Source organism: Antechinus flavipes, chromosome 3 (assembly GCF_016432865.1).
Source record: "Antechinus flavipes isolate AdamAnt ecotype Samford, QLD, Australia chromosome 3, AdamAnt_v2, whole genome shotgun sequence".
Lineage (NCBI taxonomy): Eukaryota > Metazoa > Chordata > Mammalia > Dasyuromorphia > Dasyuridae > Antechinus > Antechinus flavipes.
This window is the reverse complement of record NC_067400.1, coordinates 597,873,940-597,889,982: the sequence shown is the minus strand read 5'-3', so window position 1 is coordinate 597,889,982 and position 16,043 is coordinate 597,873,940. Positions and strand designations below refer to the sequence as shown.

The following is a 16,043-nucleotide window of genomic DNA, read 5'->3' as shown; positions in this document are numbered from 1 at the left end:
TGGTATTTTACAAAACAAATCATGCCCCTGAGAGTGTATCAAAAAGAAACCAAAACATGACTTTATCTTCTAGTTGAGAGAATCAGAGGAATTAATTTTAAATCCAAAAGATGAAAGAAAACATTCAACCCATTACAAAGAAACACCTATTTCGCACTCCCTCTTTCCCACTATAAAGATTATAAATGTAATAGTCACAACTACAGTAAGAAAAGGAAAGTCATAGACACCTAGGCCCATCACCAAAAATGCCATGCAATAATCAGAAGAATACAACTGACCCATAGTATGTTCAAGAGAGTAACACAGTCTAGAGCAGGAAAAAAATTTCTCCTTTCTTCATTGAGTGATCCAAAATTCCAACACTGTTTGTGTTTCTCATTCTGCCCTCATCAAAAGTAAATAGCACATTTCACTTGAAAATATTCACTATTACCTATTGGGAACCAAAATATTATTTTTAAATGGAAATTAGCTACCGGAAATAAGAGTTTGGAAAAACAATGCTTTTGGCATCAATGTTTGAAGTTAGCATTTTAAAACTATTCCCCTTAATATAAGAAGTATGTCAAGTTGAATACCAACTTTTTAAAGGGAAGGGGGAAAAAAGGCCCCCAAGTATCTGGGCAATTTATAGAACTTTCAACTAAAACTGCAATACTTTCCAAAGGTACTGGCCCTGTTTCAATCTTCCTGAGATTATCCCCAACTTATATTATATAAATCTTTTATACATAGCTTTTTGCATGGCATCTTCTCCATTAGACAGTGCACTCCTGAGAAAAGAGAATGCTTTTTGCATTTTTTTGTAACCCCAGGGATGAGTCCCAAAGTATGGGACAAAGTGCATGGAACACAGTAAGCACAACTGACTGAATGAAAGTAGTGAGAAGTTATTTGATAGTGAGAGGCTGAAGACAGGATATAGAAAGTAGAGGATTGTAGATATAATATACAGAAGGCAAGAAGGGATGAGATGAAGTTGTCAAAAGAGAAATTAGAAAAGGATGCTATTCTTAGAAAGCAGAAAATCTACCACAGACTAAGGGAAAGGAGGGTATATGGCTAATGATACATAATTTTCAATGAAAAGAATGAGAAGAGAACATTCATGTGAAAGAGTATGTTTTCCTCAGTAAATAAAAACCAAAAATATTCAGCTTAAAAGAGGGAAAACGAAGAGTAGAACACTTCATATAGTTTTCTGTGGAAAATGAGACATGGAATTTATTAGAGAAGAATAAAAAAGGACTGCATTGAGTTGTTGTACAGTCATATTAGTCTGGATCTGACTCTCTTGATTCCATCTGGTGTTTTCTTGACAGAAATACAGGAGAGGTTTGTCATTTGCTTTTCTAGTTCATTTTACAGACGAGGAAACTGAGGCAAACAGGATCAGTGACTTGGTCAGTTAATAAATGTCTATAAGTCAGATTTCTTCTCAGGAAATTGAACCTTCCTGATGCATGTCCAATGCTTCATCCATTGCATCACCTAGCTGCCTGCCTTTGGTTAGCCAGTTAGCAATAACAGTTTACCAATTAGATAAGTGAATATAAAGTCCTAGATTCTGGGATGAATTTTCTAATGTTGTGTGTGAATCTGTGTGTACCTAGCAAATATGAATGGCATGCTGGAAAGAACACCCAGAAATAAAGATGTTAAAACCATGAGGCTCCTATGAATATAACCAGTCAAATATCCACCCCTCTGCCTGGTTTCTTGGTAAGGTGTACCTGACATGTTTTTTAAATAAAAATAAAGGCATCAGGTGATGCTTTTCTAATAAGAAGCTGCAAAAGGTATGTCTGCTGATAAGAAAAGAAGTTATCCATTATGGCACTAGCTCTGCCACAATTATCCAACACCTCTTCAACTCTAAAAGAGAATCAGGACAATATCTGCACTATGAAAGAGTATTGCTGCTGGGAATGCTATAAATGACATGCTTCTTTTTATCTGTTGAGGTTGAAGATCCAAACAAGGAAGTTTAAGAGTAATGTGGCCCAAAATCTCTTACTTTGGCATTTTTTGATTTGAGTCTATGTAGGACAAAGTTCATATGACTGTAGACTTTGATAAAACTTAAAAACAAGGACTGTTCTTGATTATGGAAGGTCTGGAATGCCAATTGGACTTTTCCTAAAATGTACGACTACTGAATGATATATATCTTAGTAATCTCAGTGGGGGGAGTGGGGAATGCACACAAAAACAAACAGCAAAAATAAAACCAGGATTAATGCTGACAAAATATCCTATCTTGCTTAGATTAAATATTAATTTAATATTGCTCATTAGAAATATTAAACAGAAATTATTAAATAGAAAATAATGCTTAAAGAACGCAAAAGATTATTTGCTCATTTGTACTAAGTGATACAGTACACAGCGCCCTAGAGCTGAAGTCAGGAAGGCTTGAGTTCAACAATCTCAGTCATCTACTAGTTTGCTGTGTGAACCTGGTCAAATCGCCTCAGTATGCTTCAATTTACCTAATCTATAAAACAGGGGTGGTAACAGCACCTACCAACTTGAGTTGTGATAAGGATCAAATGAAATAATATTAGTAAAAATCATTTCAGATAGTACAAATTCAGATATACAAATTCTATATATCTGTTAGTAGTTGTTTTTGTTATTTTTAATTGAGTAATCCTTTAATCAAGTTTCTTTTCATTTACCTAGATTAGTGCCTTCAGAAGTTAGGTAAGTGTTACAACTAACAATGTATACTGTTGGTCAAAACAGACCAGTTTATATGCCGTTACTAAGTGAAACTCCATCAAGTCAATCTCAACCATTATCTTTCTATGGATGTTTATCTAATATAGAGCCCTTTACTGTTACGCACTTAAACATAAAAATAGTCTCCCAATTAGTGCCTCTTTGTGCCATTCTAATTAATTCTTCTCACAATTCACAGATAAATATTTATCCAGATTTACTGAAATCACTTCTCTGCTAAAAATCATTCAGTAGTCCTACACTCTAGGAAAAGTCCAATTGGCATTCCAGACCTTCCATAATCAAGAACAGCCCTTGTTTTTCAATTTTATCAAAGACTACAGTCATATGAACTTTGTCCTACATAGACTCAAATCAAAAAATGCCAAAGTAAGAGATTTGGGGCCACATTACTCTTCTTGCTAATGTATTTCAAGGTCACTTAAGAATTCATTAATCTGACCTAAATCAGATCCCAAACATACCTTTGAAAGAGTTAGAACTGATGAAAACATACAAATTCATCAGTAAAAATTAAGGAAGCTGATGAGCTCCTAACATTACCAGAAGAAATAGAGCTATTTCCTGCATTATGATAGGAAAGGAATAAAGTTTCACTGCAGAGCCTCCTTTAAGACAATATATTGTTGACTCTAACTCACAATAAAAAAGTTGTTTTAAATACCATCTTTGTAGTGTATAATTTTTCTGTACTTTGTATACTCTTTACTGTCTTATTCATTTAGGTATAGCCAAACAAATATCAGAATCTGTTCCCTTCCCCATCCTTAGTATCACATTTCATTCCTAGCAATGAGCCACTAGCTTCTCACATAAACTTCAATTATAGTGGCGATTATATTTATTGAAAACTGATCTAAATTTAAATAAGTTGGTTTAAAAACAAAAAGTTAATTTACTTACCTTGTCTCTGGATTGTAGCCCAAAATATAGAAAAATGAATCCACACGAGCTTTAAATTCTCTGGCGGCAAATATATCAGAAAAATGGGAGATATTACACTTTCCTCTGAAAATTAAGAAGAAAAAAAAGGTATCATATAAATTGTTGTTAAAAAAAATTACAAATCAAAATCATGCTAATTTCCATAAAGGGTGCTTCAGGAGAAAGTAAAAATAAATAAACAAATAAAAAACAAACCTATAACTAACCCTTCTCCTTAATCACATCCCATCACATCTAATAGGCATATTCAGAGTCCAGAATGTTAAAAAAGGATGTCAGAGGTCATCCTAAAAGAGCAGCCTGAGTGGCAGAAGGGACTTGCCCAAAGTCACAGCCAATCAATGGGAGGTCTAGGAGAGACTGGTCTAGCTGTCAGACTCTGGCTCTACTGCTCAATGAGCACTCATGAGGGTTTAGGAAAATCAACTTGAAAGTTTAAAGGAAAATTGAATGGAGTGGAGGAGACTTCAGAGATAGATTTAAACAAAATACATTGGAAGTGTCAATTAAGAGTGAAGACACAAAGATGACACCATAGTTGTGAGCATGGATGATTGACTGGGGGATAGTGATAGCTTTGATAATAACAGGTTTAAATTATTATTTTTTTATTATATATTTTATTTTATTTTATAATAACTTTATATCGACAGAATCCATGCCAGGGTAATTTTTTTTTTACATTATCCCTTGCACTCGCTTCTAACAGGGTTAAATTAATAAGAAGGGAAGGTTTGAGGGGAAGATCAGTTTTGGACAGTAGTGATATCACACAGAAGTTATTTGTGACCTGAATATTGACTAAGAAAACCAAAAATTAATATTATCTATGCTATATTATAATTATTGCATATTTTATTTTATTTTTAAACATTTCCATATTATATTTTAATCAGGATTGAGTTCATGAATTTGAAATCTCTGGGTGGATATCCGGTTCTAGGCCTCCAGGAGTTAGAAATGTGAGACTGAAGATCACAAGAGATGATACAAAGAGATAGATCACAGAGATGATCATTTAATTCATGCAACCTGATGAGATCAACCGACAAAATAACATAAGAGAAAAAGAAGGGGGACAAGAACAGAGAACTGGAAACTGTTCCCTTTTAGTGGATATGTCTTATATGGAGATGCAGGATAGAAAGATTAAGAGTAGTCAAAATGGAGGAAAGCAAGGACAGAGTAGTGGCCTGACAACTTAGAAAAGAATATCAAGGAGAAAAGGGTAATCAATACAGTCAAAGGATGCAAAGAACTGAGAAAAGGATATTAGATTTGGTAATTAAGAGATTGAAAACAGCAGTTGCAGTTGCATGATAAAGTCAGAAGCCAGAATATAGAGGGGTAAGATGACAGTGGGTAACAAATTGAAGGGATCTAATATAGATAGGGTTGTAAGGTGGTTAGCCAAAAATAAAGGAAAAACAAGTGATAGAAGTAAAGAATGATCAAGGGAGTTTTGTTGAGGATGGGGGAGTGATAGGCTTGTTTACAGACATTAAGGATGTAGTCAGTAAAGGGGAAACAACTGAATAATGATGTAAATAGAAATAATGAAGGGTGTCATTTACTGGAGATTGGAGAAAAGGATGAGTTTGCTGGTGAAAGAGAGTTTTCTCACCAATGAGAAAGGGAACCTGGTGATGTGAAGGGGGGGAGGTGAATAAGGAGATAATGGCATATTTTTTAAACAAATTTGAAGTGGATCCAATCACATGGTTTTGTAATTTTCTCCAGATTAATTTAGCAACATATGAATAAGAACAAAGGCTATATAGATAGTAGAAAAAAGTCAAGGCTAAGGTTTGACTGAGCAAAATCAGCAAAAGGAGAGGGGGGCAAGAGATTTAAAAGAAGAAAGCATCGAGGGAAATTGGTCAGCAAGAAGATAAACATAGCAAAGAGAAGAGAACCCTCTATTGTTCCTGTACTATCAAGAAATTTATTGTTAAGGAGAATATTTTTATGGGAATAGGTGTTGACTAAAATATGACAACTTCTTGCCACATCTACTAGGCCCTAATTTTTTTTCACTTTTGCCAAGTGTTTTTGATTTTTTTGTCTATGTCAGGGACCCCTTTTGGCTATCTACTAAAGTCTCTGTACCTCTTTTCAGAATCATATTTTTAAATTAAGAAAATTAAATATATATAGAATTAAAAAAAAAATGTAAAAAGGGATTACAGGCAGTTTTAGGGTGATAGCCTGGGAAAGAACTAAGGATTGAAGGGATTAGTAGTAATGATGAAAATGCAAGTCAAAGGGAAAGATGAAATAAAAATATACTCTATAAATAAATACAGAAATTTTACAATTAATGAAGAGAGATGTGGAACATTTATAAGTAACAGAAAGATGAAAGGTATGACCATGCTGAGTATAGTTATAAAGAAGTAGGTCATGAAAAATGAGTAAACTGAGAAACTGGGAAGTAAAACAGAAGAGATAGATGGATAGATGGATGGATGGATAAAAAGATAGATAGGTGGCAAGATGGCAAGATGAGATAGAGATATGGAGAATTCTCCTATTATGAAAGTGGGTATTTAGGAGAAGATTAAGATTACAGTTCACTGAGGCAGGACCCAAACACACTGAAAGAGGAGGGCTAAAAACAGCTACAAAAACTGAGATTGGTTCATAAGATCCTGATTGGGTAATTCTCAAAAGAGAAGAACTTACTGAGTTGATGGAATGGAAGTGGTTAGCAAGAAGTCTTTCAAATTTTTCATCTTGAATAATAAATGAATGGAATGAGTGAAAATGTAATCAGTACTGGGCAGAGAGACTGTATTTACAGGAAAGAATCTGGACTAAGGAGCATCAAGCTGAAAGGAGGGGGAAAAGAAGAGTTTTAAGACAGATGTAACTTTGTTGTCTGTAAAGAAATGATTTTAATGACCAGCAGGATGCTTGGAGAGACTTACATGAACTGATGCTAAGTGGAGATCATTATTCACTTCAACAACTATACTATATGAGGATCAATTCTGATGCAAATGGCTATCTTCAACAATGAGAGGATCCAAATCAGTTCCAATTGATCACTAATGAACAGAACAGCTATATACCCAGGGGAAAAACACTGGGAAATGAGTGTGGAGCACAACATAGCATTTACACTCTGATATTGTTTGCTTGCATTTTTGTTTTTCTTCTCAGATTATTTTTACCTTCTTTCTAAATCCAATTTTTCTTGTGCAACAAGATAACTGTATAAATATGTATACATATATTGGATTTAACATATACTTTAACGTATTTAATATGTAAGGGATTACCTGGCATCTAGGGAAGGAGGGAAAAAGTTGGAACAGAAGTTTTTACAAGAGTCAATGTTGAAAAATTACCATATGTTTTGTCAATAAAAAGCTATGATAAAATGAGAAAAAAACTTATTCTCTATTTATATATACATATATACATTTATATAATTTCAAGAATATTTTTTCTTTATTATTATAGCTTTTTATTGACAAAATATATGCATGAGTAATTTTTCCAACATTGAGCCTTGCAAAACCTTTTGTTCCAAATTTTCCCTTTGTTCCCCCCAACCCCTCTTCCAGAGTGGGACAGTGGAAAGGTGAGAAAGGAAAGTTTGATTGGAGTCTGGGTCCACACAGGAAAAAGGGAATGAGAATTAAATACAGGGTTGCAATTAGTTTAAATACAAACTATATATAAAATATGCTTGTGTATATTTCAATTCCTTTTTATTAGAATGGGACAGGAATTCCATAATGAAACTGATGAGGAATGAGGGTGCGAAAGAAGAGGTTAGGCAGGAATGGGTGAGATTCAGTTCTTCAAGGAGCACTCAGGGGGAAGGACTTATTGCATGAGTCTAAGGGAAGTCTCAAATAAATGTGAAATCTTGCAGGGGTGGAGTGAAGGGGTGGGGGGCATAACTTCCTCCAAGAAAGCTTATCTTGCTCCCAGGAGATGCAAGACCATGCAAGACCATTTGGGTTTGTAGATCAAGGAAGACATTTTTGTTGTGATTTTGCATAATTGTACAGGGCTCACTCAGGACATATAAAGTTTTACTCTCATCAAAAAAATGTCTAACTTATCATTCATAACACTAGAGGATTAAGTATGGTGCTCAGCAACACAGCAGAGGTAGAGTTTTTTCCCCTAAATAATAATTTAGGATTAAATTTCTTAAACTGTTACTTTTTCTTATATCCAAGTAAATAATGAAAAATTATTTTTAATTATGGCCTAATAATCTTCTCATCCACAAAAAATGCGAACACAGAAATAAATTCAATCTAGGAGGTCAACAAACCTGAAAGCAAGACAGGATGACAAATAAGACAATACAGGTAAACAATAATCCTTCATGTCTTTAATAAAACATTTTTATTAATAAAAGGATGGACATTACATTCCCTCTTATATCTTGGTCACTACATTGGGTTTTGCCCATATTTAGAATGGGCCCTTCTTTGCTTTTCAGAATGAATTTCATTCAAGACTCCATTCTCTAAGCTACCTTTCTTATCCCTAAAAATTAATTTGGACAATTATGTATGTTATTGTTGTATTCATTTATATACTTGTTATTTCCTTTGGTAGAACATAAATCTCTTGACTGAGGAGTTGTTTTTGTTTCTCGTTTCTATCTGCAGTTGTCAGCACAGGGCATGGCACATAGCGTTGAATGTTGAAAAATTTGCTGACTGCATAAAAACAAAAATCTTCTGCCTTCAATGCTGCGAAAGATAATTATTTCTTAAAAAGCTGTCATAAAAAATTTTTTCTTCCTCCTTTAACTTTAGAAACTGACAAAAAATAAAAAATGTACCCACAAAACCAAATTTTTAAAAATTCACTTTTACAAAAGTAGTACCCCAAATGAAACATATAATCACTATGCCAAGTCCATGTATGTACATAAACAAATAAATAACTTAATGAATAGACAAAGAAATTCAAAACAGTCCTTGCCCACAAGAAGCTCCCAGAAGAGGGAGATAACATGCACTAACTGAGTACAAACAAGATAAAAACAGACTACAGAAGAGAAGGGGGCATATAGAAGAGATATTAAGTAGAAAGAAAGGAAAGATTCGAAGACAGCCTAGATGTACTCTCAACAGTAATGGAGAAATAATAGGGAATCAGGAGAATGTCTCAAAACTTAATACTAATCCTTGTTAGATTAGTGGCTCATTGAAAAAATCAGCACCTCTTTCAATATGCTCATTACAAAATGAAGATAAAAATACTGGCAATATCCATTTCAAAGAGTTGGCTTACCTAGTTGGTAAATGAACAACAAAGAAATATAATCTGTTATAAATATTATCAAACACTAAATTTTAACTTGCAGAAGGCACTAAATACATATGTACATTAAAGTAACTATCATCCCTCATTATCAAAAGGCAATTAACCTTATTATGCAAATAACTCTGATGATTCTCAAATCCACTAATCCTGCCCTAATTCTACTGTCCACCAATTTTGCTTCTCCAACTGTCTTTAAGATATCTCAACTATTTGTCTATTAGATATCTTACATTAGACATGTATAAAATAAAATTCATGTCCTTCCCCCAAATTCTCCCTTTCATTCTATCTTTGCAGTCTCTCTGGCTCATAACCTAGCAGGCATCCCTCGCTATCTCTCATCACCCACGTCCAAATTATTGCCAAGGCCTGTCAATTCCACCTTTACATCATCTCTCCCCTTTCTCTCCTCTGACAGGATCAACAGCCAGATACAAGCCCTTTCTAACTCCCACCCTGATTACTACCATAACCTGAGGGTAGATCTGCCTGCCTCAAAGTCCCTCCCCACTTCAGCCCATCCCCTTCTCAATCACTAACAAGATTTTCCTAAAATTCAGGTACCATCTTGCCACTCTCTTTACTAAGTAAACTCTACTATTATCTCATTTATTACTTCCCCAATCAAATACAAAATTACTCTATTCAAAGAACTTCATAAACTCTTCCCTCTGGTCTTTCCAGTTTTCATACTATTTGCTCCCTAACACAGACCCCTCAATCCTCAGCATCACTGGCTTCTCATTCAACAAATGCAACCCACTATCTTTCAGCTCCAGGTATTTTTCCTGGTTGCCCACTAAGCCTGAAATGTTTTGCTTCCTCATCTTTACCTCCTGGCTTCTATGACTTCCCTTAAGTTCCAAGTATATTCAGTCTTCTATAGGAAATCTTTCCCAGCCCTTTAAAATTCTGGCAAGTTCCATCTGTTAAGAAAGTCTTGTTTATCCCATAGATGGGATTTCTGTAAAAAGCTGTTTGTCTGTGGTTTCCCTATTGTCAGTTCCTTTTTAGGGACAGCCCAGCAAATGGCAAGCAGCAGGTGCTTAACAAATGTTTACTGATTGATCTCTTTAGTTCACTCTTCATAGACTATTCCTTTCTTTCCTTTTGTATTCTCAAATCCCATCAAAGTGACAATAGATCTCAAGCAAGGAGGCTTAGAGACCATCTAGCTCATACCTCTAATTTTACAGAGGAGGAACCTGACACTCGGAGGTGTGAAGTGATTTGCCCAAAACCACAGGGGGAGGAGACATCAAGAGAGCTTTGCAAATAATAGGGGACTATTTAATTTTCTCGGAGGATCAATGACCTCTTAATGGCGTGATAGCTTGAGTTGCTACTTAAGGCAAAGTTGCCCAGTGATTTCCCTTGCCTCACTCTTTTATCCAGAATCATCAAAGTCCAGTGGCAAAATAAAGGTCAGGACCACAGGATGATCCATGTCTTGGTCAATGTCTGACCAAACTCTAAGTACTCCACAATGCTTACTTCAGTTGCCTGAATGAACATTGAACAAATTCTTCTCATCTGCTTATTCCATCAAAGGAACTCTCCACATGCTCTGGGTGAACACTCTCCTAATTAACTAATGGCCTTATAGCCATATGGCTATACTCAATCTGGTTTAGCTCATATGCCAAAATGATTTACCAAAGTGTGGCCAATGAACATGCTACAGCTTTTTGAAGACACAAGTGAGAGCCGAGTAATAAGTGGACACCAAAATAAGTTTAACATATAGAGTGACATTATAGGAGAACAAGGCAGCATGCTCAAATCTCAAAGGATAATTAGCATCCAAAATCTCACTCTCAATAAGAAAGGAGAAGCCTTGATTTGAGGACTGCTGTTCTTTCAATTCTCTATCTATTATCCTATGATTCAACCCATATTTTTCAGCGGCTTTTCAAATTTATCTTTCAATTGACCTCTAGAAACAGATAATGAAGTTCTAGGGTTCCATATGTGTATATGTACTATGTTTATGTATACATTCTCTCTCTCTTCTTCCCTTCCCTCCCCCTCCCTCTTTAATACTTGAAGTTCTTGGGAACTTTAAGTTCTCTAAGTTCTAAGGAAACAATGAATTGTTTCACCAATAGTTGTTTTTTTTTTTTTTTTTTTTTGCTTTTGAATCCTGAAATTAAGGGGAGGAAGTAGTATGGTTACATAAATGAGCACTAGTTCCATTGTCAAAGGATCAAAGTTCATATTTTCCTGATGACTCTTAATATCTACCTGACTACATGCAAGCTATGTAATCTACTTAGATAATAGATCCCAAATCAAAAAAAAAAAAAAGAAAGAAAAGAAAAAGAAAGAAAGAAAAGAAAGAGTTAAGTCTAGTTGACCTTTAAAACTCTGAATCTATGATTATTATGTGCACATAAAATCCTGTGACAGAAAAATGTAGAAGAGGAGAACTGGCTCTAGATTTAGAGTCAGGACCTAAATTCCATTTGATTATACTTTATGAATGACAGTAGGCAACTCACACAAATTCCCTAAATTCCTCATTTATGAAATGAAGGTGTTGACCTAGTTGGTCATCTATAATCGTTGTCTGTAATACATCTAGGATCCTGTGATGATAATAACAGAATAACATCATTCTAAGGAATCCTGAAGAAATGAGAACTCCAAAGCTAAGAAAAATGTGGCAAGAAATATAAGACCAATTATCCAGCCAATGAAATTAACTTGATGAAATTCATGTGATAGTTCCATGTCTGAATTTAGAGTGAAAGGATTCTTTTTAGAGGTAGTTATTATACCTTATCATTTTATAGGACTAAATGGTGTGAAAACTCAAGGTAAGTCCACTCCAACAATAATAAGATTATAACCAACTACTTCATCACTGGACAAGGCACTTAACTTCTCTAAATCTCAAATCTCTCATTTATAAATTGAAGACAATAATGGCATCTATGTTGGTAGTATGTTGTAAAGATTAATTAAATATTTTATTTAAAAATGCCTTATAAATCATCAGTTTCTAAGAAATAGCAGTCATGATTATCTGTGATAGAATACTTGGATGGACTCCTGGCTTTGAGAGTTTCTGCTAACACTTTGGGTAGTTCTTTTAAACCTAGTGAGTTTCACTTTATTCACCTGAACTCTTCCATAAGACAACTGAGAAGGTTTGTATAAACAATAAATTCTTATTGAAATCTAAGCTATTAGAATTTCTACATAGAAACAGCTTGGTCGCACAATAAACAAAGCACTGGAATCAGAATTGACCCAACTTCAAATCCAGCCTCAGACACTCACTAACTGTGTGATCCCAGGCAAATCACTTTGCCTTACACTGGAGAAGAAAATGGCAAAATACTCAAATATCTTTGCCAAGGAAATCACATATAAGGTGAGAAAGAGCTGGACATGACTTAAATAATCAATAAAATTATATTTTACTAATATTCAACAGCACATGAGAGGCCTTAATAGGTTAACTTCTGTGACACTATTATCAGCAATAAAATTTTACAAATGATAATAGCAGTAGAAGTTGAAGGAGTTAAAAAATTACTAAGCTACAGGCCAAGCTGTTCTTGGTTAGTACTTCTAGAAAAAAGTGATTTTCTAGTGGAACCAAGATTACCAAATACTTGAAATGTGAAGGTTAATTCACTGAAATCCCACTCTAATATTTCATTACGACCTGGTAGAACCTGGAACTCTTAAGGAATATCCTAATGGACCCCAAATTCTGAAATTTTCTCCAAAGTAAAGAAGTTTTCAGTATGATCTTGCAGTAAATTGAAGGAATAAACAGAGGTTTATTACCCTCAGAAAGGAGGCCAGAAGGTATTTACTTCTTTTCTGATGACAGCAATAAGATGACTTTAAGATTAAAATAATTCTTATCTAAGACTAAAAAGCTGCATCACTCAATTAAAATAAAGTCTTCCCAGGAACACAATTAAATCAAATAACTAATCATTTGAAAGCCACATTTTGTTGGAAATAGCCATTAACAATTGTATTTTATTTTAATAACAAAAATAGCTTTAAAAATAAATTTTGTAAAAAAAAAAAAAATTTCCCCACTAAAATGGCCAAAAAAAATCTTCATCACAAAATTCACTATCAATAACAACAAAATTCAAACTGTCCAATTAAACCCCTGCTCAAGAATTGGACCTCAAATATTGATGCTATTTGAAAGCTCTAGCTAGAAGCAGTGTGAAGGGAGAAGGAAAAACCACATCATGTTAAAATTCTTCAACCAATTTGCCCAGGCAAACTATGTTAAAATCAGATTGAAATATTTCAATATAACCAGATCAATGATATTTGTAAAAGTATTAGAAATGAAGTAAAAATTACCCCAGAAGAGTGAAGAACAAAATAATCATAAAATACAGATTAAATATTAATTTTAAATGCTTGCAAATGAAAGATTTTTGTGATCTCCAAACACTGGCCTTATCACATAACATACATTTATTTCAAGAAACATCTAAACTACCTAATATCTTAATGCCCAAATCATTTCATGATGGAGTTTGGGATAGAAATGGTGGAGTGAAGGAAATGGAAAGAAAGGGAGAATGAGGGAAAGAAAGGCAGGTTCTACATATCTGATTTCTATGTCACGTTAGTATGAAAACTTAGCTCAGTTAATTCAATTAAATTTCTCATTAACTTGTATCTTTCCCATTTGCAAACTGTATGTTAGAAATTATTTTTATTAATCCATAAAAAGCACTCTAGAGTATGGATGAAGGACTATCACAAATTTCTAAAAAACAAAATTTCTAAATTTCTCTGAAGCCTTCTAAGTCCAAGGAAAGGCTCTCTTCCCCACCTTCAATATTTCTTACTCCCTTCCACATTAAAAATTAATGCTAATTTGTCTTGCAGTAAGAACCTTCATTTAAATGGCTTTACTTTAAGTAAGAAAAATCTTCTCTAGATGCTTGCTATGAAACATCATCTAAACATCTGTATTGGAGATATTACTCCATCCACATATAGTAATATCCGTTCCACTATTGATAATCTAAAGGCGGCAATTTCCCAAAACATAAATACTTTCATTATTGGAGGGAAAAATATTATCTATCTCCTTCCATACAAAGTACAAAGCATGTCATTTAAATACAAAATCTAGGAGAATAAGTTTTGTTTTTTTTTAACTTCTGTTGATCATAAAACACAAATGATTAAAACATTTCTACAAATTATGATTCATATATTGGCCTCAGACTCAAAACTTAATAAATTTAACTGAGCTAAGATTTTAAAGACAATGTCAGATAATATGTAGAAGATGAAAAAAAGAGGAAAGAAAAAGGAGGAGGAGAATTTTGATTTAGAAGGGAAAATGGGCCTCTCAAAGTTGAAATGCAACAATCTCTTGCACATAACATATGAATTAGGATGTCAGCATCAGGATTTTGGAGTCACATCTTTCCAAATTAATACTTGTTCTTGATTTATTATTGACATGCTTAAAATAACTAAATACAACAAGTGTATTAAACATTTCTACAAGATAACAAGGTAGACAATGTTTTTCATCATACTAAATGTCTTTTAGTTTATATGAGACTTTCATCTAAATTCTGCCACTTACCGAAGGGCAGCAGCATGGTAAGTATCAACATAATCGGAAATGAAGAGCTCTCGATTCTTGATAACTGGGTCTGTAATGACAAGTTCTCGTCCAGAATCTGTTAGAAAAAGGACATAAGATAGGGGTTCTTAAAATATCCATCTTTCCTAAACCAATCACCTTAATTTCTCTTCCAATCTACCAGCATTTAAAAAAAAAAAAATCACTGATAATCCCCAAATTTATTTTGAACAAACATAAGAGAATATGGTGACTTGAACAGGGTGGGCATCAAGATCCAGGACTTCAATAATATGAGAAACCCCTAAGTGGAAATTTCTTTCACCAATGAAAATCAACCACTTAAGTAATATATGGTGAAACAGAGTTGCCAGTGGTATGCTTAGAAATGTGTCCTAGTTTACAAAGTAAGACTCAATCTATTAATTAATTAACAGAAGAATAAGAAAGTACTAAGTTAATTTATAATTTAACTGGAGATAATAAAAAAATAAAATTAAATTTAAAAAACAAGGTAAACCCGGCATCCAAAAAGTTTACAATAAAATAAGGATAGGAAAAAACAAATAAAAACAAACTTCCCAGGTAGCCTTTAGAAGGGGTCTTTTGCTCTAAAAATGTCAGGGCATGCTAAATAGAGCCATGAAGATCTAAAATGGCAAACTCTTTACAGAAATACAACCTAAGGAGTTGACTTGAAGCCAAGACTTGACTTGAACTCAGGTCTTCCCAATTCCAAGGTTGGCTCCTTTATCCATTCACATCAATTATGCCATACTGCTTTCACATGGTGATTTATGGCAATAATAATTCCATTCACCACATTTATGAAGTGCCATCTATGTGAAAAACCCTATGCTAACAATTGGAAAAACAAAGACATTTTACAATCCTTGTCCTTACATTCCATTATGGGGTTACAGCATGTAAAAAAGTAAATCTAAAGAGTATATAAAACAATATCAAGTGTTTTCCAGAAACTGCTAATGTGGGGAAGAAAAGAGGTCAAGAAAAGTTGGAGGGAGCAAATGAGCCATGCTCTGAAGAAAGCTTAAAACTGTAAAGCCAATGGTAAGTAGAAGGGGAGCATCATGGGAGGAAAAATGCTAGTTGGACACTAAAGCTGGCAGAGAAATGGATGGACTGCAAGACAAAGACAATCACTAGTGATCAAGTCAGTCCAACTTCAATGGAAAATATATCAAGAGAAATGATGGAAAGCTGAAAAGGGTAATTTAAGGTATATTACAGGAAGCATTAAATTTCAGGCTGAATAGTTTATATATTTTATTCTAAAGGCAGCAGATACAAAAAGAAAAAGTGTGACAAGATCACTGAAAAATTACATAAACTCTGATCAAAGTGTGACAAAACTATAAACGCCAAAAAATAAAACAATGGAAGTTTGTCTGATTTGTTTCTGACAAGCTACTTTAATTTGATTAAAATG

The 16,043-nt window shown here is 34.0% G+C and overlaps 1 protein-coding gene across 3 annotated transcripts in view; it reads right to left on the bottom strand.

Moving 5' to 3' along the window:
* RERE (arginine-glutamic acid dipeptide repeats) overlaps window positions 1-16,043 on the bottom strand; it is a 577,800-nt gene that overhangs the window by 228,102 nt on the left and 333,655 nt on the right. For all 3 annotated transcript variants that reach the window (XM_051988633.1, XM_051988634.1, XM_051988635.1), the window contains 2 exons: window positions 14,594-14,690; window positions 3,652-3,756 (listed from right to left, as the gene is read on the bottom strand). In XM_051988633.1, the coding sequence (XP_051844593.1) occupies window positions 3,652-3,756; window positions 14,594-14,690 (202 nt within the window). The remainder of the gene's footprint in view (window positions 1-3,651; window positions 3,757-14,593; window positions 14,691-16,043) is intronic.